General features: G+C 34.4%; 2 protein-coding genes across 4 annotated transcripts; both read right to left on the bottom strand.

Annotated features, from left to right (window-relative positions):
* Positions 1 to 984: 984 nt before the first annotated feature.
* LOC145057232 (subtilisin-like protease) lies at positions 985 to 3,491 on the bottom strand. Its single transcript, XM_079005009.1, has one exon. The coding sequence runs from the start codon at positions 3,411 to 3,413 to the stop codon at positions 1,182 to 1,184; it is 2,232 nt and encodes a 743-aa protein (XP_078861135.1). The 5' UTR covers positions 3,414 to 3,491; the 3' UTR covers positions 985 to 1,181.
* A 4,582-nt stretch (positions 3,492 to 8,073) lies between these two features.
* Positions 8,074 to 9,659, bottom strand: LOC145057233 (rRNA processing protein-like protein). Of its 3 annotated transcripts, none has more exons than XM_079005010.1 (2): positions 9,569 to 9,659; positions 8,074 to 9,188 (listed from the first exon to the last, which is right to left on the bottom strand). In XM_079005010.1, exon 2 carries the CDS (start codon positions 9,178 to 9,180, stop codon positions 8,272 to 8,274), a length of 909 nt encoding a protein of 302 aa, XP_078861136.1. In that variant the 5' UTR covers positions 9,181 to 9,188; positions 9,569 to 9,659; the 3' UTR covers positions 8,074 to 8,271. The 3 variants fall into 3 exon arrangements, with proteins under 3 accessions (XP_078861136.1, XP_078861137.1, XP_078861138.1); XM_079005011.1 differs by having other exon boundaries at positions 9,523 to 9,592; XM_079005012.1 differs by lacking the exon at positions 9,569 to 9,659 and adding an exon at positions 9,414 to 9,521.
* Positions 9,660 to 22,598: the final 12,939 nt, after the last annotated feature.

Here is a 22,598-nt window from a genome sequence, read left to right as displayed (position 1 = left end):
TTAATGCGGTTTATTGCGGTTTGGTTTTTTTTTTGCGGCTTTTTGTTACTTTTTTTTTCGTTTTGCCTTTTTACTCAATCTCAAGTAACTTAGCGAGTTACTTTGACTCAAATGAGGAGTGTTAATCATTAATTGGAGATAAACCGATACCACCACCTCTTGGTTTGAAATCAAATTACATAACTACTCAATCAACATGTTTCTAATGCTTTTAATATAATATGAATTTAATATAATATTTGTTTCATAAGTACATACGATAATATCAATTAATGTATTCATAAAAATGGTACTATATCACTAGTACTCTTCATATTTGAATATTAAAAAAAAAGGTCATAAACATTATTTGTTATTGTAAATACCGCTTAATGTATGTTTAAAAATATACAATCATCCTCCGATAGATAAGATAAATATTTACATTTATAGAAATTTTAATTGTCATAAGTTCTTGGTTCTTACAAATATCAACACTTTATATATATATATATATATATATATATATATATATATATATATATATATATATATATATATATATATATATATGTGCGGTGCGGTTCGGTTTTTGGCGGTTTTTGCGAGACTAGAAACCGCACCACACCGAGTATTTTCGGTTTTTGCAAAACTAAAAACTACACCATCGGTTTTCATTTCGGTTTCGGTTTTTCGGTTTCGGTTAATGTGGTTTTTTCGGTGTTGTTGGTTTGCGCGTCGGTTTTTGCTCACCCCTAATTCACCAGGAGTTCGCTAAATCGATATCTTTCTGTCAATACAAATATGAGTAAATCATGAGTAACTGTCGGGAAATCAGAAATGAATCTATATTCATGAATCACAAGTCTATAACTTGATGCGTATGTTTAACAAACTAATATCATTCTCTTATTTATTTATATATAAGAAGTTTTACTCCGAGTGTTATTGTTGTGAAAAATATCTACGAGGCCGTACAGAGTATGGTATGTTTCTGAGGTTTTAGTACTTGATACCCGACACTCAACATTAAATGCAGTTGACAGTGTAATGATATGATCATGAATAACAAAAGTATTATTAATGGTGAACTACCATGCTCTTCATCAATGGAAACAAGCCAGAAAGAGAGTGGAATTCAACAAAAACTTGGAAAATTTATTTGATTCTGTATCACCACGTTGGTTGTTAATTAATTCCCCTCACACAAACTTGATAGAAAATGGAGTTCTGACAGAGTATTTACCAAAACCCCAAGTGATAAATCCTTCCGCATATGGAGTTTTGACCACATACTGACTATCCCGTATGAAGTACATTTCAAATGTCACTTTTTGGTTCAATGCAGTGAACTTAAGCCCCCCAGTGCCAATACCTAAATTTAAACCATCTGGAATAGAAGAACTTGTTATGGTGTAAGTTGAATTAGCTTCACCAACATTAGTCACTGTCCTTGTAAAAGTTTTGGAATCCCCTACTCCTAAAGTAACAGCAAAGGAAGGATAGTTGAGTTGTGCTTCTGGAATTACTTTCGAGCATGTAACTCTTTTCTGCACAATGATTCCAACTTGTTTGCTTGTATACCCTAAACCACATAAATAAGGTATGTAGTCATTGGGTTGTATATCAAAAATCAATCCCGGATCGCTAGCTTTTGATGGATTGACATGCCCAGAACCTATGGCAAAAATGTCAGCAGGAAGCTCTCTCTCATCCTCGATTGGGTCACCATTTAGGTTTACCTGACCTGCTGATGTCATGATTGCTGACTTAATAGCTGCAGGAGACCAATCAGGATGTTCGCTTTTCAACAATGCTGATATCCCAGCAAGATGAGGGCATGACATTGATGTGCCTGAGATCATGTTAAATGTTGAATTTGTGGTCTTGTTTTCAACAGAAACAGGCCAAGCTGCAAGAACGCTAACTCCAGGCCCAATAATGTCGGGCTTCACGATTCCTGGGCTTGCCACGCTGGGCCCTCTGGATGAGAAAGATGCAACTTCGGGAGCTGTAGTTACACCAATTACAGTTCCACGAAAGATGATGGTGGCAACAGGAGATGAGGTTGAGTTCAAATATGTCTTGATTGACACACCATCTGAATAGCCAACATGTGATGCAGGAAGAACATGAGCATCTGCTTCTGTAGAATCCCCATCGGTTACTTGATTTATGAGAATCATGGCAGCTCCTCCTGCGTCTTTTACTGTTTGTCCTTTGTCAATTCTTGCTACACCACCTCCTCGATCACAAATCACTACCTTTCCTTTGACATCAATGGATGTTAATGATCCTTTCGCACACCATGCTGCCTGTTGACCACCGGTCAAACCTGGGTAAACCAGAGGCATAAAGTTTTGAGGGAAATCTTTTGGTTGGAATAAAGATTCTCCATCAAGCAAAGCCTTGTTTCCAAGATAAACTGTTGCTCTTATGTTTCTATCCATGGTACTAGCACCAACTGTGAGAATCCATGGGGCTTCATTTGACAAAGTTGAATTGAAAGGCCCGGAGTTTCCAGCTGAACAGCTTACAAAGATTCCTTTTTGAATAGCACTGAACGCACCTACTGCAATACCATCTTCATAAAATGGAAGAGAAGGTCCACCAAGTGAGAGTGAAAGCACATCTACTCCTTCTTCAATGGCGGCATCCATGGCTGCTAAGATAGCACTATCAGAACACCCATCATCATCGCACACTTTATACATGGCCACGTGAGCAAGTGGTGCCATTCCTGCAGCAGTGCCTTTAGCCATTCCATAGACATTCGCCCCATCAACAAAGTTCCCAGCAGCTGTACTAGAAGTGTGGGTCCCATGTCCCTCATCATCAAGAGGTGAACCCGAAGCACTATCAGTAAAATCCCTTGCTCCAATCAACTTGTTGTTACACCCTGCAACTTCACATTTACCTTTCCATTTTTGAGGAGGAGGAGGGACTCCTTTGTCATCAAAAGAAGGATGACCCGGTGTAATTCCAGTGTCGAGAACCCCGATTATGATTCCCTTTCCATAGTTTGATCCTCTCCATAATCCTAGATTTTGATGCAATCCCAAGAACCTGGGAGTATGTGTTGTATGCAGCTTGTACACCCTCTCACGTCTTGCAGATACGAATCCATCCATGTTTTCCATGGCTTTTACTTGATCTGTAGACAGCTTGGCTGCAAACCCGGTGAACACATTGTGATATGCATGAATCATGCTCGGTTTTTCATCCGATCCAGTGCTGCTTTCAGACAAATAAGAATTGTACCATTTTTCACGTTCTTCTGGTTTAGCAAACATAATGCTGTTAGGAGAATCTAAGTGGACAATATAGGTATCCGCTTGGTTGGAATTTGCAGAAGTGGTGTCAAAGATGTTGGTGAAAGTAAGAATCAACAAAAAAGAAAGTTCTGGTAGGAAGTTATATCTCTTCCTATCCATGATTATTGAACAATTTGAGTATACATCTTGTTGAATGTTTGTAGATTCTATATATATAGCACACAGGACGTTTTTGGATAGAGCTTTATTGATGATATTTGGCAAATGACCTTTCTTTTTTGGATTTTGGGAAAGGGCTAAGCTAAAAAAAAAAGTTCTTACATAGTAAGTAGCTATGGGGATTACTTCTAAGCAGCATTGTTGGATTTGCCAACAAGGAGTAAATTAGTTTGATATAACCAAGAATAGAAGCATGATATTTAGTTGACTTTTTCTCTTAATTTTGGCTAAAGTTAAGAACTTGTATCTATTATTGAACGGATCTTCTTTAATTTTTAGGCATTGTATTAATCTGGTTTACAAACAGCAGGGCCTATGCCCCCAACGACTTTTGATGGACAATAAATTTAGTCTGTTAAATTGGGCTTAATTATTCATTTTATAATAAAGGCCTTCAATTGCCTAAGAACTAAAGTAAAACAAATACAACATGCAACGAAGTCTTTTGACTTTCAAAGTTCAAACACCGCCTAATTTACTCCTCCTGTTAGGGGTGAGCATGGTGAGATTTTAGAGCCAAACCGAACCACAAACCGCAAGGTGCGGTTTTTGCATTGTAAAAACCATTGGGTGCGGTTTTTCAATGGTTTGGTTTTGCGGTTTTCGAATGCGGTTTCGGTTTGTATCGGTTCGGTGTCGTTTTAAACTGAGTCAAACTGGGTGCGCTTTTTTATGTTCACTGGTATGGTTTTGACATTCATTACTTGATTTGAAAATCTTTTGAAATAATAAGTATCACTGTAACCTCTCCTTTGTTTTCCATATTAATTGGAAAAATAAAGAGTATAATGACATTTTGTATTTCTATTTAAATACCAGCGTCCAAGATAAATGATTTATATATTCAGATTCGTACCATTAGTCCGCATCCCATTAATTATATTAGTCTTCCATTTCCATTTGCAGTAGCATCTTCCAACATAAACACACTACCAAATAAAATAAAATAAATAAACACACTATGAAATTCTTAGTGATTCACAAACTTGTGTGATTTCTTTTAAATGTTTTAGAATCATTTATTGTTAACCCTCCGTACTTCAAATTCAACATATAATATATATATATATATATATATATATATATATATATATATATATATATATATATATATATATATATATATATTAGTCTTTTAAATAATATACAATCGTATATAATATAATCGAGTAATTTAATGTTTATACTTTATAATCCAGCGGTGTGGTTCGGTTTTGATGGACCGGTTTCTACATAAAAACCGCATCGCACCAATAACTTCGGTTTTTGTTAAGATTAAATCCGCATTTTCGGTTTTTGTATCGGTTTCGGTTTTTCAGTTGCGGTTTGTTGCGGTTTAGTCGGGGTTTTTTTTGTTGGTTTGGTTTTTGCTCACTCCTACCTCCAGTTGTATTGTCATCAAGAGTTATTCACAAAATAAGTTTAACCTTTTAACTTGATTTTTGTTTGATAATTTTAATATGTAATCCTATGTTTATTTGATTTTGGTAAATTTGACCAAATCGTCTTGGTTTATGTGGGTTTTCTTAAGTCAATTGTATTTTCTTAATAAAAAAATGTTACAACTTACAAACATACAATTGCTAAACCATTTGATCATGTTAAATATTTTACAAGTAAACATTATCGATACATCACTATTATAACATTCTATTTCATTTATTTTACTATCACTACTTTAGATTTTAAAAATGTACATGTCCACAAGTGAAAATTATTTTATATTAAGATGATATGTTATAATTAGATATATTATTTGTGGACTTTTTTCCAGTAAAGACGACCCTTCAAATTGTAGATCATAATGAACATTTTTTTGAGAACTTTTCAGACGTATTGTAAATATTCTTTAAGTGCAACCCGTCATTTTTTTTCAGCGTGGGCCTCTGAATTCACCAGTGACCCCAACTGACAGAATTCCTAGATCTGCCATTGACAACATGACTCATCAATCTTAAATTATTTGATAATAAATTTTTCTGGCATGTTTAACATTCAGTTTATGAGATTTTTCATGATGTCCATTTTCATGTTCATATCGGAATCAAGTACGACGCCCTCTTCACTCATGAAAACAAATGGTTGTTTGCTAGTCTATATGGGTTGACCTTCTTCTTTGCAAATTTCAGGCCTAACAACACGACTTTCGTTTTACCGACAAAACTGTTTCTGACCAGGGTGAAATCAACCTGCCATGCAATGAGTGTTGCCGCTGGAAGGTCGGGGAAATGGTGGGTGCTTTTGGGATTCAAATGTACATGTTGCATGGTGATAGACATAAGATTAAGAAAGCAATGATCATCTTGGCGGTGACGAATATGTTGGGGGTTTTCTTTACCTTTTTAGTTACGGAGACTAAAGAGAGATTGTTGGAGGAGATCTCCGGTGAACATGGAAGCAAATACAAGGCGGAGGCAAAGGTGAGTAATAGAGGAGATCGAGAAGTACAAACATTTGACGTTATTCCAAACGAAATGCTTGATTATCAAGAATAATGTAACATCCCAAAAATTTCAAGAAAATTTAAATTTTTAAAATCAACCCATTTAGTAATAAAGGTGTTCACAAAATCATTGTTTCCAAAACATTATTTAAAATCAGTCTCCCAAGATCCAATCGGTAGTAAAATCAAGGATGTGTACGGTCACGCCTTTGTCTCGCCACAAAACATCTGAATCACCTGAAACAATAAACTGAAACTATAAGCACGAAGCTTAGTGAGTTCCCCCAAAGTACCAACACAACACATAATCATAACAATAATAGTAAACAACATACATACAGAGCCTTCACTCTGAATGGAACACCCCACCGGCCTACAGTCTACCTCGTACGCTCACAAAACCTGTAGAATGACTGGTAGATTAGGGTTTCATTCTAGCCATCAACACACCGTGTTCCAAGAGGAAACATGTCGTGTTGCCCATAATGAAACACACGTCTTTTCTTATCTAGACACACGTGTTGGTGCCTCCAACATGTCGTGTCGAATCCTCAAAAGGTGATTTATACCCAAAGTTGCTCCTCAAATTTGCGGGTGTTACAAATTATTGTATTTTTAATGTTGTTTAACCGATGCAGAAAAGGCAAGAACCGAACTGTCAGTCGATAAGATAGAAATTCAGTAAACCACAACCAAATCAGAAAGAAAATCAACATGATCGTTAAGAAATATTGATTTCTTCAATATCATGTCAATCTTGGCTCTCGGTTTGATTGTAATCTTAAGACACTTTAGGCACTTTCCTATGTTTTCAACTATTGAAAATTTCCGCTTATCACATATTTTGTTTTCAACTATTGAATTTATCTATTGCATTACCAGGTAAAATTCCTTCTCATTTCTATTTAATATTTCTTTTAATCAACTGTATAGTATAGGGATGAAAGTCGGTCCAAACCAGACCTAGAAAACCCGGAACCATTTAGCAGGATATTGTATCGGAAACCTGATTGGTATATAGGAACCGGTTCCAGTTCGGTTCCGGGTAAGTACGAGGTAAAGTGGATCTAGAACCGGATAACCTGGAAACATCAAAGTGGGTCAGATGGGACCGGGTCAAGTGACTCTATAACTGAAAAAGATTTTTTCGTAATTACTTTGTTGGTTGAATTTTGAAAATTTCCAGCTTTTATATCCCGATTTCGGAGACTATATTGAATATTAAACTAAAAATGATAAAATTATAAAAAACTAATGATAATCCAACTTCAAACGAATTAGATAAACATGTTTTAAAATTTCATTGAATACAAAATACAAAAAAAAAAAAAAAAAAAAAAAAAAAAAAAAAACAGAAATTTTCCAGCTTTGATATTTCAACTTTAGGGGACTACAAGTCAATAAAATATGAAACCAAAAATGACAAAATTATAGTTGAAAATCATGTAAAAACTATAAACTACAATCTGAAAAAAAAAAATCATGCCAATCTGATTTCAAACGAATAAGATATGCATGTTTTAAAATTTTGTACAAAAACTCGTTCCGGTTCTTAAACCTGGTATACGCTGACGCGAAGGACACAAAACCAGGATTACCCGGAACCCGGATAAAGTCATTATTTAAACCCAGAACCCGAACTTGTTCTACATATTCCGATTCTAACAGTTTCGGTTTTGGTCCAGTTTTCTGGTTTTAAATCTCATCCCTATTACGTTCTTCTACCATAATCTTCTTCTTTCTCTCTAAAAGAAGTAGCCGCCACCACCACCTTCAGCCACCGTCGTTAACCTGCACAACACTGCCTAAAGAAATCATTTCCATCACCATGTTTTTCAACTTTAAAAAAATTGAAAAATATGTTCTTGTTTTATTTCAAAGTTGAGCAAAATTTCACCAGGTCCTAATTCTTTAGTCGCTTTCGCAAGCTCATATGCTCAACATTCACCAGTTAAACAAAAATAGTTTGGTAAAAGTGAAAAGTATGTTTTTTGTTACATTTGGTAATTATCGGTGAAGGAATGTAATGTAAGTACGTTGCTATAATGAGTAAAGAATTGTATGTACATTGGTGTTTTCTGTAAAGAAAATGTAAGTAAGTTGATATTATGAGTTAGTAAAAGAAAAATGAACTTCTACACTCCATAACTCTGCATATATCAAAACCAAAATGTCATATCTTCATTTGATTCCTAAATGAAACTAAAATAGTAAAATGTAACATTCAACTTAAATAAAGCCACAAAATGAAAACAAAATATCGATTTTAAAACTTGAAAATCTGACCCAAAACAAACAAAACTGATGTGGATCAACAACATAGAGTACACCAATGAAAAGCATCCATCAAATCTTTCAAAACTTCTTTCTTTTCTTGTTTTGACCAGAATCACTGTTTCTAAACCCTTTAAAATCATTAGTAGTTTCAGCAGTGTTTTGTTTCTTCATTCCTTTCTTTCCACCAAACCCATACTTTGAATCCCTAAACTCCCTACTCTTCCTCTTTCCATTCCCATTTCCATTCCCTCCTTTTTGCTCTTTCCCTTTCCCTTTTCCACCTGACCTATCCCATGGTGACACCCCTTGTCTCTTATTCTTCTTAAATGTATCTGATTCCTTTCCTCCTTCAAATGGCAAACCCATGTCACCATCTTTCTTCTCAGCAAACCCACTTTGTTGTCTCTGTTTCCTCCATTTCTTAACAGATTCAATCTCATCTTTCTTCTGTTTCACCCTCTCTTTCTGTTTCACAGCTTGTACTTCTTTAGCCTTCTTTTTATTATCCCTCATCTTTCTTCTTTCTTCAGCTTCTTCCATTCTTCTCTTTTCAGATAAAAGTCTTCCCTTGATTTTCTCCATGTGGGAATCGGTTTTCACCATTTCAGCATAGTAGTCTGTGGGGCGAAGGAATGGGAGGCCCATGGTTTGGAATTTCAGAAAGGCTTCACGTGTACCTTCTAGTGCTTGAGTGTAGAATGCCAGCTCACGTGCCAGGTCATCATTGACATCTACTTCTTGTTCTTGTTGGATGTCTAGTGATAGTTTGTTGATCCAGTCAATGTCTTCAGGCCAGGTGATGTCATTAAGTTTATCGAGTAGACCTTCTTTGTTGTATATGGAGGTTTTTGAAGGTTCTGATAATTTTATATCTTCATCTCCTTCTGACTCTGATTCTGATTCAGAATCTGTTTCTTGTTCCGATTCAGAAGCCTCCACATCGAGATCTTCAGGTAACAATTCTGGTGTGGGCTTTTTTATGGCCATCTAGTAATCTGTTAAGAAATATCATTCAACAAATCTTTTGTGAGTATACCACAAGTTCAAACTAGAAACAAGCATTCCAGCTACCAAATTTCCTATCGACCGACATTCTAACAGTTACAAAACATAATTAACAGCAACAGACAGGTCATTATCGAGTAAATCCTTAATGCATAAATTTCCATAATAAAAACATAAAGTCTGTAATTTTTTACGATTATCTGATGAAAAATTACATGATTATTCAGGTTTCTCGCTAATCTGAGAACACCAAACTTGCGAAATCATACATGTAATGGACATCTGCATAGAAAACAGGAGTCCGACTATTTGACATCAAACTACCTGGATAAGTGATGATATTCGTAGACAGATGATGTAGAGAACTAACCTTGAAAAGGGCGAGACGGATGTGTGGATGTATAAACCCTAAACCCTCAAAGAACGCAGTGTATGTTTCGCTGACGATTGTCTATGTTATATATAGGCCCAGAAATAAAGCCCATAGAAATGACATTGAAGTATTTGAGTCCATTAAACTAAACCTCATAATCGTTGTATAATCGTTGTGCGCTGCTGCTTATCGGCCTTATATATACATAGACCCAACGTCTGGAATAAAGCCCATAAAAATGACCCACTATTTGGCTTAATAAGCATTAAGAAAAAAAAGAAAAAACAGTCCACTAGAAAGAGGTGTACAAACCGGTTTTTTTCCGAACCGGTTCGGTTCAAGTCAACAAAGTCAACATCGGTTCACCCTTAAACCGGTTCGGTTTCAAACTGGTTCACCATCAAATTTATCCGATCCTATACAAGCCGGTTCGGTTTATTGCAAACCGGTTCACTTCAAACCGAATCATCTTAAACCGGTTCTTCGAACATGTTAAAAAAAACCGGCAGAAATTGTATATTTTTTTGATTGTTTGTTTTGTTTTTTGGGATATTATAGGTTACATAATAAAAAAAAACATCTTCAAACATCTCGAAAAACCGGTTCATAATTGGTTCAAAAACCGGTTCATAATCGGTCCAAAACCAGTTTGGAAGTCCGATTCATTGTAAATCGGTTCGAAACCTGTCCTGTTGTTCGGAAATACGAATTGGTTCAAACCGCCGGTTCGGTTCGGCATCAGATCGGTTCTAGCTTGGACCGGTTCAGATGTGAACCGGTTTTCGGCTCGGACACTGGTTCGGATCGTGAACCGGTTTTTTTGTGCACCACTAACTAGAATAGTGTCTTGAAAAAGGATTTACCAATTCCTTATATTCTTTTATAAATAACTTACCAAAACATGTTAACCAACTTAGTAAATAACAAAATAAACGGCCTCAAGAGCATTTTTGTAATTTAATATAATGGTTGTTAGAATTTGCTGGTTAGAAATTGTTAGTTAGAAGGTTTCGGGTTGATTTGTTGTATATATGTAGCTTGTTATTCATTTTTTAATCAATTAATGAGAAGTTTTCCATTGAATCATGGTTCTTTGATCTTGTTCATCAATTTTATTATGTTTTTTAAAACTTCTTCGATTCTTCCTTGATCATTCTTTTTTTCAGTTGATTCATTGCAATGAAAGAAATTCATGCTCTTAACACCAATGATTCATCTATAATTCCTGTTTCAAGCCTATATTATCTAGGATCTTAAGATAATCCTAGTTTGCTTCTTGTATCCAATGTCATCAATGGTGTTGGATTCGCTGCTGGAAAAGATCAATGGTGATTGATCTATCTACAAAGAACAAATGAGTGTTTGTTGATGGCTCTATTATTCAACCTGCAGCTGCAACTAATTCTCAAAATTATTCATAATGGTATCGTGTGAATTCTATGCTTTGTTGATGGCTTTTGAACTCGTTGCACAAAAACATTGATGATATCATTTTATTTTTTCAATCTGCTTCTAGTAATCTTGATAGAAATCAACCAAATGTATGAGCAAACAAGCGGTGCTTCGATCTATCAAATTCAGCAAAAACTTGACTCAATTTCTTAAAGTTCTAACAATTTTCAAACCTATTATACAAAATTGATGAATTATAGGGATGAGATGTGAATGGTTCAAGAATTTCTTGCTAGTTATTGTGGTACTGCTTCTAAGGTAAAAAAATCTCTTGAAGATCAATGTTTGGTTCAGCTTCTTATGGGTTTAAATGATTCATATGATGAAGCCTTTTCCCTCTTTGTCTACTGCTCATGTTTTAATCATTAAAGAAAAACATCAACGTGAGATCAATATATTTCCTATCATTAATCATGATGTTATTGCAATGAGTGCTTCTGTTGATCAACTAGATTCATTTTGCAATAAATTATTGACATGCAATCACTATAAGAAATCAGGACACGCCAAAGTAAAATGTTATCGGTTAATCGGTTTTTCTGCAAATTTCAAGTTTACAAAAGGATATAAGGATGATCATCAATCTATATTTCAAAGTGCTAATGTTGCTTTTAATTCTATTTTATCTCTAAACATCACCAATGAACAATACCAAAAACTTTTGCAAATGTTTAAAAACCATTCAAATAATTTATCTGCTTCCACAAGTCATGTTAATGCTTCTATGCTTCATAGAGCTATGAATTCTCAAGGCAATCGTTTCTCATTCTTTTATTTTTGTGCCAATGTTCTTAAATATGTTCATCTTCTTCATACACATAGTTCTTGGATCATTGACATTGGTGTTACTGATCATATGTGATCTAACAAAGATTTTTTTTTCCATTCCATGACAAAACTTCATCAATTTCACTTTATTGGGCTTCCTAATGGAAATGATACTTCTTTATCTTATACATGACAAGTTCAAATTTATGATTCCATTATTCTTCATGATGTTTTATATGTTCCCACCTTCAAATACAATTTGGTATCTATGACTAAATTGACAAAATAGTTAAATACCTTTGTCATCTTTACTGATGAGAACTGTCTTCTGCAGGACCCCTCATTGAAGAGTAACTTTGCTTTGGGGATTCTTGGAACTAAAATAAATGATTTGTATGTTTTTGAACATGAACATATAAAACATAATCTATCATTCAATCTTTTAGTCTTTTCATCTTTTTCAAATTCTAAATCATTTGTAATGAGTGCTAATGCACAAAATGATGCTTTGAAATGACACATTCATCATGGTTATGCTTCTGTTGATACTCTTCATAATCTTTTTTTGATACCTTCAACTATGCATAATTCGCATATTAAATCATGTATGATTTTTTCAAAAGAAAAACAACACAAATTACTATTTCCAAATAGTCAAACTCTAAAAGCTTCATTTGATCTAGTTCACATTGATGTTTGGGAACCATACAAGTACAAACCTCATGATGGTTTTAAATATTTTATCACAATTATGGATGATTATATCAGAATCACATGGATTCATTTACTTTCACATAAGGTTTATGTTTTCCCTTGTTAAAGATTTTGTACAACTTGTTAAAACCCAATATAATATAAACATCAAGCAATCAAAACTGATAATGCTATAGAATTGGAATCAAGTCATGAAGCAGTTGGATTTTTTTCAATTAAATGGAATCATACATCAAAAATCCACTCCTCATACATCACAATAGAATGGTATAGTGTAAAGAAAACATAAACATATCCTAGAGATTTCAAGAGCTCTATTCTTTCAATTGGGCATTTGAATTACATATTGGGGTGAATCTATCAAAGCTTTAATTCATATCATTAAGAGATTGCTTTCTCAAGTTTTGCACAAAGCTTCTCCATATAATATGTTATATGGGACAAATCCATCTTTAATATAACTTCATTCCTTTGGTTGTTTATCCTTTGTTTCAATTACTTATGTTGGAAGAGATAAGTTTATGCCTAGAGTCGATCTATTTATCTTTATTGGGTACTCTTTTGCACAAAAAACATATGTTGTTCTCAATATTGTTTCAAATAATAACTTTGTATCAAGAGACATCAAATTCATTCTTTTTTTGATCGTTATTTTGGATAATTAACCGAACAGATCTTGAATAACTTATTGTCAGTTTTCCAATAGCAGCCCAGACGACTAACAATCCTTAAAATGAAGATTCGAGAGTGATCGATTGTTCGACAATATCGGAGATGGATGTCGGGGTTGAGTATGGTGTTATCGAAGATGATGATCTGGATGCCTACCCCATGATGCTTTGGTCTGACAAACGTGATGCATGCAGTGTCATTCTGAAATGTTAGTAACCCAAGCCATATTAAAAAAGCTTTGACACCGTATCCTATAAACTCATTCCTAGTGGTGGAGAAAGTGTACAGAACTTGAATAATTGTAATGCCTTTTTTTACTTCTGGATTAACTAAATTATCACAGTCAACAAAAAGAATTAAATGGTGCTTTGACACTGTCTCCCATGTGTTATGTAAAACCTTGTCAGTACTATTCTTTTTGTGGCTAAACAATTGTAAACAACTCAATTTTTAGGAACGTGTAGCTTTAACAATTCTTTTCCATATATTTCTTGTACTTTAATCTTGTATTTAGAACTTTGTATTCTTGAAATTACTTATTTTGAAGCCAAAGGTGCACCCTTATGAAGCATGTATGTTTTTTTACTAAAAATTTTTATTGGCTTTATGGAATTCACAACTACAACTATTAGGCCTCTATTTTTTTTGGCTTTGATGCACAAAGTTTTATTTTCGATGCAAAAATGGTTTTGAGGAGGGTATATTATATATTACACGTAAAAGAACACATAATATATCAGGATGTGGGGGTAAGATTTGTGTTTTTTATGACCCCTTAAATCCTAGTTTTTGCTTGAATTTCCACTTTTGTACCAAAATACATTCAAGGAAAAAAAGTGTTAATAGCAAGAATTTTGAAGTGCCATAAAAAATACAATAATAGAGATCTTGAAGCATGAAAAATTATTTAGAAACATAACTTTTTCAATGGGGGGGGGGGGGTTGAGATCTTGATGTGAATAGTGTTGAATCTGCGGAGATCGTTGTATGAATGATGTTAGAACGCACAAGGCAACGACTATTTTGCTAATGGTCCCACGGATGTCGCTCCATGATGAAACCTAAAAAATCACCATGGGGCTGATCAAGTCGAGATCTCGTATATGTGCTTGGATGCCGCTAGTGATCCCTGATGTGATTCATATTACAATCATAAATGAGATCGTTAGAGTCGCCTCAAGACTTGCGTCCCGGGAGCGGCCACCAATGATCAAGTTAGTATCGATACGATATATGGATCAGATCCTTCGAGCAGAAGGAAAGCAACTATATGTATGTATGATGTGTATAAGAGAGATTTTGAGCTTACCCCGAGTTGTATGTGATAGGTATATATATAGTTGGAAGTACCTTTTTCTTGGAGAGGAAGCTTAACAACTGTACTTGAGATGATTTAGATGATTGGTATACCTTTAGTCTTGGGAAGAAGCAAAACGTATTATTGAACCAAACCATCAGTAGAAGATCGAATCAAACCTGAATAGAGGAACCAAACCATCAACAGAAAGCTGAATCGAACCTAAATGACAGAGCCAAACCATCAACAAAAGACCAAACCGAACCTGAACGGCTGAACCGAACCATTAGCAGAAGACCGAACAAAACCTGGTTGGCAGAACCATATTTAGCCGCACAACGTACGCCTGAACCTGAAAAAAGGTCTGATAAGATGTATACATCATCAATTTTCACTAAGAAGGTTATTAGATAAATATTATTCAATGCTTAAAGTTGGTTAAAAACATTTTAAGATTGATGCTAATGGATGAATATGAGTTAACTTACTCTCTGTTGAAAACTCTTTAAGACTGATTCTTATAATGATTGATGTAGCTTCTAGTACATCTCAATGAATTATTCTTTGTGAGTTTATTTTAATTTTTTGACTCTATTACTTATTTGGGTATAACATTATATTTTAATATGTTATTACAATGCGAGGTTGTCAGCCCCTTTTATTTCTTAAATCCTAACTCCATCTTTGCAAACTTGTTAAATGTATTCACATGTTATCATTGTCACCGGCTATCTCAGATAAAAATGATAACATATAAACATAACAAGTTTGATGGTCAATTGTTTACAAAAAAAAAGTTACCTAAATATAAACAAAATGAAATTGTACTATTTACTTTAAAAATAGGGGTATCTTAAAAAAAACTACAATCTTAAACAAACCCTATGTCATCAATGGCTAATCAACTTACAATCATATTTTTTTGTTTGATGATATAATTATTAATTTTTTTATTTTTAGTTCAATTATTTAAGTTATATAACATTTTTTTATTGTTTATTTTTATTTTTATGAATTTGAGATTATTTTTTTTTAACATTTTGGCATATTTTCGAATACATTTTTTGACATTTAGTTCATTTACATAATCTTTTTTATTCGTTTGACGTTTTTTTTTCGAAAATAGTTACTTTTATTTTTGATGTTTTATTTATTTATATAAATACAATATAATAAAAACGTGTTAGACTTGTTAGTTTTTATTTGGGGAAAACAAGTGAATAAAAAGGGTAAATGTCATATTAATCCAACAAACTTTTCACATTTGTCCGATTTAGTCACCAAAGTTATTTTCTGTGCAATAGGTCACTAAACTTGTTGGTAACCTGTTAATTACACCATTTTACCTGATTTTATAAGTTGCCAAGTTTAACTTGCCATTTTACTTTGATCTACGTCACTTCAAAATCATTTTCTCCTTCTTTCCTTTCCTCTCTACACATCTAATTGCATTCTTCGTTCTTTCCTCTAATCACACACATTTGTGTGTGTAATTTCTCAAACCCCATCTCCATTTCTCTTCAATTTCACCATGGTAAGTGATCAAAAGATGACGATGAAGATCAATATAAAGAAATCATCCACTATTCCTCCTTCAGAACCCATTGCAGGGAGATTGGATAGAGATGAGATCAACAAAATCATGATTAACTGTAACATAGAGGGAGTTCTATTCATAGAGGCGGAGTTGGATTCCACGTTGGATACGTTTGGCGAGTTCACGTCATCACCAGAATCTGCCACCTTACTCCGAGTATTGATTACCCTGATGACATTTCTTCCTATCCACTATTTTTTGCACCTGTATATCATCTATCCCTTATTTATCTTAGATTTCTTCGCAACAGTAAAAATAATCTTTTGGATTTGACTCTTATTTGAATTTGGAATTAACAATTGAGAATTGAGGATGATTTTTTCTGTGTATAGAAATGGAGGGGATACCCTTTTCGAATTTTTTGTTATTGTTATTGGTTGTGATAAAAATATTGTTGTACGTTTGAAGGGTTGGAGATGAAGAAAGGGTGTTAATGGTGACTTTTTCAGGAGCGTGTTGTTTGGAAGATACTTTTGCTAGTAAAGGATATTTTCTATGTAAATTTTTATCTGTAGAAGTTGAAAGGGAAATCATGATGGTGGTTGTAGATGGTGATATAAGGTTGCAGATGGCGGTTTAAGGTGATGGTGTTTGAATGTTCTACAAACAATATAAATAATATTGTGTTTCATAATGAACATGACCAAAGAAAGTTTCAAGAACAAAATAATAATAATAAACCAGGTGGATGTTGACATGGCGGTCAAACCCTTCCTAACATGTGTATTACCTTTGAACCCGGTTTCAGGTAACATAAGGGTATTTTAAAACAAAGAAATGTAAGTTTATTCCTTTAATGTGCAAAAAAAACGTTTAGCGACCTTTTAAAACAAACACGATAAGTTTGATGGGTTAATATGACATTTACCCGAATAAAAACGTGTTAGACTTGTAACGCCTCATTCCTGGTACGCATTTAAATTGTATGTTCTTTATTTTGTAGAGTTACTCGACGAGTTGGGAGCCCCATACTCGTCGAGTAGAAGCGGTATTGGATGTGGGTTTAAAGCATCTACTCGATGAGTCGAGAGCCCTCAACTCGGCGAGTAGGCTTGCCAGGATGAAACCCTAATTTCGGGGTTCTACACCCTATTTAAGCAACTTAATCCCTACCTTATGGCCTCATTTCTAGCCTCCAAGTCCCAAACCCTAATCCACGAAACCCCTAAAGCATTGTGTGAGTGTGTGAGCCATTTTTGAGTGTTTTTGTGTGTTTTGAAGCTTGAAGAGGAAGAAGAAGCTTGAGGGCTCTAAGAAAAGATTATAGATCCAGAAGCAACGTTTCATTCCCTTTCTTTTTTGGTAATCAAGTCTATAACTTGATCATTTATTCTTTAGATCTACTCATTTTCCATTTTTGAGGGTTTTGATTCAAATAGCTTGACCTTTGGGGTTTGGACGTACCAAGCAAGGTTCCTTTCTGATATGGGATCATTAAGGGTTGTTAAGGAATAAATGTGCAAACTTTATGCCATTAGAGCCCCCATGCAAACCATAGAGTGCTATTTTGGCCTTTTTAGCCCAAAAAGGCCAAGCATGAAGAGAAAGGCGGGGGCTTTATGTGTCTAAGTAGTGTTAGGGGTTTAGATATGTGGTTATAAGTCTTAGTTGGTGTATGTATGGCTTAAGGACTAAGTTTTAGGCCCCAAGGAGTTAGGGTTTGAGCCAGACCCATAAAGAAGAGGTATTAACGGGTAAAGTTAGAAACTTTACCCTTAAAAGGACATTTTCAGGGTTTATGTGAAGTATAAAGCTTGGATCTGAAGTGTAGGGAGTTAATCCATCAAGTAGTCCAAACAGACAAGGGGACTCAGCGAGTCCAGAAGGGGACTCGACGGGTTGAGTCGATTTGTCCCGATTCTGTACTAGGTGGAACTCGACGAGTCTGTAAAGGGACTCGACGAGTTGACTCGGCTTATCACGAGTCTGAATAGCATATGAACTCGACGAGTTGGGTCAACTGGAACTTGACCTTGACTTTGACTTTGACCAAAGCATTTACTTTAACCAGGGTTAAAATGGTCATTTTACCCTTAGAAGGATTTTTAGTTTTTGACTAAGTGTTCCTTGTGAATTTATAGTCGGGTAGTCGCTGGAGCAGCCATCGGAGATTCCTCACGTGAGATATCAGCAGCCAGTTTGAGAGTTGAGTTTTCCTCCAGAAGAACGGGTGGTGGGATGTCAAGCCCACCAAGCAAATTACACCCTTTGATTGCTAAATAAACGTAATATAATGGTAAAAAGGGGTATCGATCCTCGGGGAAATGGTTGTATTCAATCACCAATGCAATTCAATAGAACTAGTGAAATTAAACTAATTAACTACAATTAAACTAAAAGGGGGGGGGGGGGTTTGATTACTTGAAAACTAAAATATTTGAATAACTAAAAACCTTGCAATTAAGCAAGTTGATGAGATGCTCAAAGGTTGGAAATAATTGGTTAACTAAGGCAATTCAACACAATGAACATTTGTGTGTTTATCATTAGGATCTAATACAAAGCTTATTCTTCATCCCAAATTGGTTATAATAATCATGAAGCATGATATGCCAAGATTCCTCATAGGTAGTATGGAGGTTGGGGAAGCCCACAACACACCTTCTTAATTAAGATCAAGGGCCAATTGAAGCAATCAATCCCAAGAAATCAATTAGCCTTAAGAATGAAGGAATCCCCAATTCCTAGAGGATGTCAAATGCTTACACATCCATAAAGGAGATATGATTCATAAGCTAGAGATGATTTCTACCATCATAAAGCCTTTGTTCTAGATAAATTCAATGATCCAATGCAAAATCAATGAAATAAATCAACCATTGCTCAATCAAATAATAAGCTCATGATCAAAGCATCAAATAAGCATAAGAATTGCAAACTAGAATCATAAACATGGAATAAATTGATAATCAACATAAATCCTTCAAAACCCACAAACATTCATTGGTTTTCAGCCAAAGTCAACCAAATAAGAGTATTAGCCACTCATGGCAACAAAGTAACAAGAACAATAATCTAATTGCATAAAGAAACTACCTAAGATTTGGAAAGATGAAAGGAAATGATTTCTAGCTCCCAAAATCGCCTCTTGCAGGTCTCCAATGGTGGAAAAATCGTGAATTAGCCTCTAGATCTGATCCCTAAAGGTTATGTCAAGCCAAATGACCAAAATGCCCAAACTGGGCAGTTGCGCGGGTACCCGCTCGATGAAAATTTCACCAGCGCAAATGTTGCTGTAATCTTATTGGTCCACCAAGCCACTCCACCCTTCCACTACCAAAGATTCCTTTGGTCCCCCCTCCCTTGTCCATGTAATTTGAAATGCACTAATCATCATTTAGCCACCAAATGGATGCTCCAAGCCCAAAATTAGAAATTTATGATCCATCTTCACAAGCCCAAATAATCCAAGACAATAACTTTCAAAGCCCAACTCTTCTTCTTTGATTCCGCCAAGCCCAATAATGCCTCGGGAGCCCACTATGCCCGTCTCCAATCAACCCGCAACCGCAACAAGCACCGAAAAACCTACAAAATATCTCATGCAACATAACAAGCACCCGGTATGATCCATACTAAAGAAAAATAAATAAATTACAATGCATTAATGATAAAAAGATCTAAAAATCTAAAAATAAACTAATAAAATAAGGAAATAAAATAAGCTATCAACGGGTCGAAGGCACCAAGGCCTGCCCACATATGTATGATTAGTAGTTGAGTGTGGGCGAGACCCGTATCTCATAGTAGCCGAGTGTGGGTGTCGCCCGTATCTCATAGCTTTATTTGAGTATGGATATATATGACTGATTGATAGATTTAGTTATACTTGTTGTTTGTGTGATACTTGTATGTATGTTTAGTAGCTGAGTGTGAGTGGGACTCGTATCTCATAGCAGCCGAGTGTGGGCGGGGCCCGTATCTCATAGTAGCTGAGTGTGGGTGGGGCCCGCATCTCATAACAAGCCGAGTGTGGGCGGGGCCCATATCTTATAGTAACTGAGTTTGGGCAGGGCCCGTATCTCATAGCCAGTGAAGTGTGGGCAGGGCCCGTATCTCCTAGTTAGCGGAGTGTGTATGTGTGTGTATGTGTGGGGGGGGAGGGGGGAGGGGGTGTATCTCCATGAGTGTAGGCGGGGCCCGTATCTCCTAGTTGCATGTATATGTGTATGGTATGTGGTAGTTTGGGGAAACTTACTAAACTTCGTGTTTATAGTTTTCAATTTTGGTTTCAGGTACTTCCGGTTGCAAAGGGAAGAGCTTGGGATGACTGCATGGCACACACCACAGTTTTTCAGCCTGTGATATTTTAGACTCTGATATTTTGATATATGGTTTTGATACAGTATTTTGATATGATGGTTGAGATACACGACATGTGATTTTATTATGTTGTTTTATGAATTATGAGTTTTTCTTATATGATTTAAAACGAAATTTTTGGACCATATTTTTGAGATGTTACAAGACTTGTTAGTTTGGGGATGTAAATATTGGCATTCTACTAATATGGTCTAGAAAAACATATTATCTAAATTTGTAACCAATTTAAAAACCGATCCATCCGAATTCAAAATTTTATTTATATATATATATATATATATATATATATTGCAAAACATTTTGAAACTCTTTTTTTGTAATAAAAATATATTAACCGTGAAAAAGCATAAATAAAAAGTTTGAAACGTTAAAAAAACTTTAAAGAAAACTTGAAAAAGTAAATATATTATTTAAAATATTTGATGTAGCTTTTGACATTTGTTCGTTTTCGAGTTATATATATAGGTTAATCCCGAATGGTTATAGGCTAATCCAGATGGGTTTTGAGTTATACATATGTTAATCAGAATCCGTAAATGACTATACTATTAAAGCAATTCGGATTTAACTGAAATCTATAGCCTAAAAATGAAAATTTAAATTTATGTAAAGAAACATGTGAAAAAGAAGGCTAAAACAGTTCTCAAATATTTTTTTGTTGAATCCAAAAAAAAACATTATATATTATCTATTAAAATTAAAATGGAGTTAGAATAATTAGTATTATATCTATTTTCTGGGTAAAACATAACTCTAACAACTATTTTAAGGTTTAAAATGTTACAAAAATCTTTATCCGATTATGAATTAATGTGCTAAAAACAATTTCCAAATAAATTGGTTTAGATTTAACCAAAATATAATAACCTAAAACGGATTTTTATATTAAATGAAGTTAGAACAAAAATCTAAAAGAATAACAAAAAATGGTCCCTGTTGTATATAATTTTCTGGGTTTTAGTCCAAACATCAATATAATGTTTTTTCTATTTAATTTGAAGCTTTATTAATTAAAAAAATTTGAGGGCCTCTCTCTCTCTCTCTCTCACGTTGTCTTCCACCTCTGTGTTCTTCTTGTTTTCCTTAAACCCAAAAATTAAAACCTCATTTTCTTCAAGAATCAACCCCCAACCCCGTTTTCGACATCTAGTTCATCATCAAACCCATCTCCAAAATCAAGATTGAAGGAAATATCCAGATAAAGAAAGCATATTCAAAAGACGTGGATCTTTGAATTATGTTTGTTCAAATATCTGGATAAATAAAGTATATTAAAAAGATGTGTCTCTTTGAGTTATGTTTGTTCAGAAATATGCTAGCCACAAACAACCTAGCCGACTAATTCAGAAATCTTTAAAAAAGAATGGAAAAAGCAACGGTGGTATAAGTGGCGGAGGTTGCACTGGTGGGGTTGGTTGGTGGCAAAGATGGTGGTAGTGGTAGTGGCGGTGGCGGTGATAGTTGTGGTGGTGAGGAAAGTGGTGGGGAAAAAGGAATGGATGACGTTGAATAATCATTTATGATTATAACTCTTCCACCACACCGGTACGTCAGTGCTAGAGCTACAATGAAAAATACGTGACTGATGTTAAATCTCAAGAGAGATAGAGAGAGAGAGAAATCTTTTTTGAATGATAACTAGGTAAAAAAAAACATTTTTTTGAAGGTTTTGTTTATTACCATCCTAAAAATATTGGATATGCTTAAAAAAAATATTTAATAAAAATAAAAGTATATTTATTAAATAAAAAAAAACTTTTGGAATTGTTCAATGACTAATTAATATTTATGATAGTAAGTTTTTACTAAAGCCAAATTAGTAGAAAATTGATCTATCAAATTAAAAGACTATAAATAAGATGAATGATTGATTAATATGAATGTTTTAAAAATAATGCTTAGAAAAATAATACAAATAAGTATGAAAAATAAAATCTCTGTTAAAAGTGAGATATATAGGAAAAATAATAATTTAGGAAGGTAATTACATTGTAGTTTGATTCATTTAGACAACTTGTTTATACGATTGACCATTAAATTTGTTAAATATGTTCATATGTTTTCATTGTTATTGAAATAGCGGTGACAATAGAAAAATATGAAAGAATATAATTATTAATTACCTATAAGTTAATTTTCTTAAAAGGACGACTTAAACCATTGCATAACCTTTGAAAAGGACCAAGTGGGAAGTCTATATTGAT

This window comes from Lactuca serriola, chromosome 6, assembly GCF_051521515.1.
Source record: "Lactuca serriola cultivar US96UC23 chromosome 6, Lser_US96UC23_V15, whole genome shotgun sequence".
In the NCBI taxonomy this organism is placed as follows: Eukaryota; Viridiplantae; Streptophyta; class Magnoliopsida; order Asterales; family Asteraceae; genus Lactuca; species Lactuca serriola.
The sequence above is the reverse complement of the archived record's forward strand: the minus strand, read 5'-3'. Positions and strand labels throughout refer to the sequence as shown.

Excerpts from the sequence above, each read along its gene's own strand:
- LOC145057232 (XM_079005009.1), bottom strand. The coding sequence starts at position 3,413 with ATGGATAGGAAGAGATATAACTTCCTACCAGAACTTTCTTTTTTGTTG.
- LOC145057233 (XM_079005010.1), bottom strand. The coding sequence starts at position 9,180 with ATGGCCATAAAAAAGCCCACACCAGAATTGTTACCTGAAGATCTCGAT.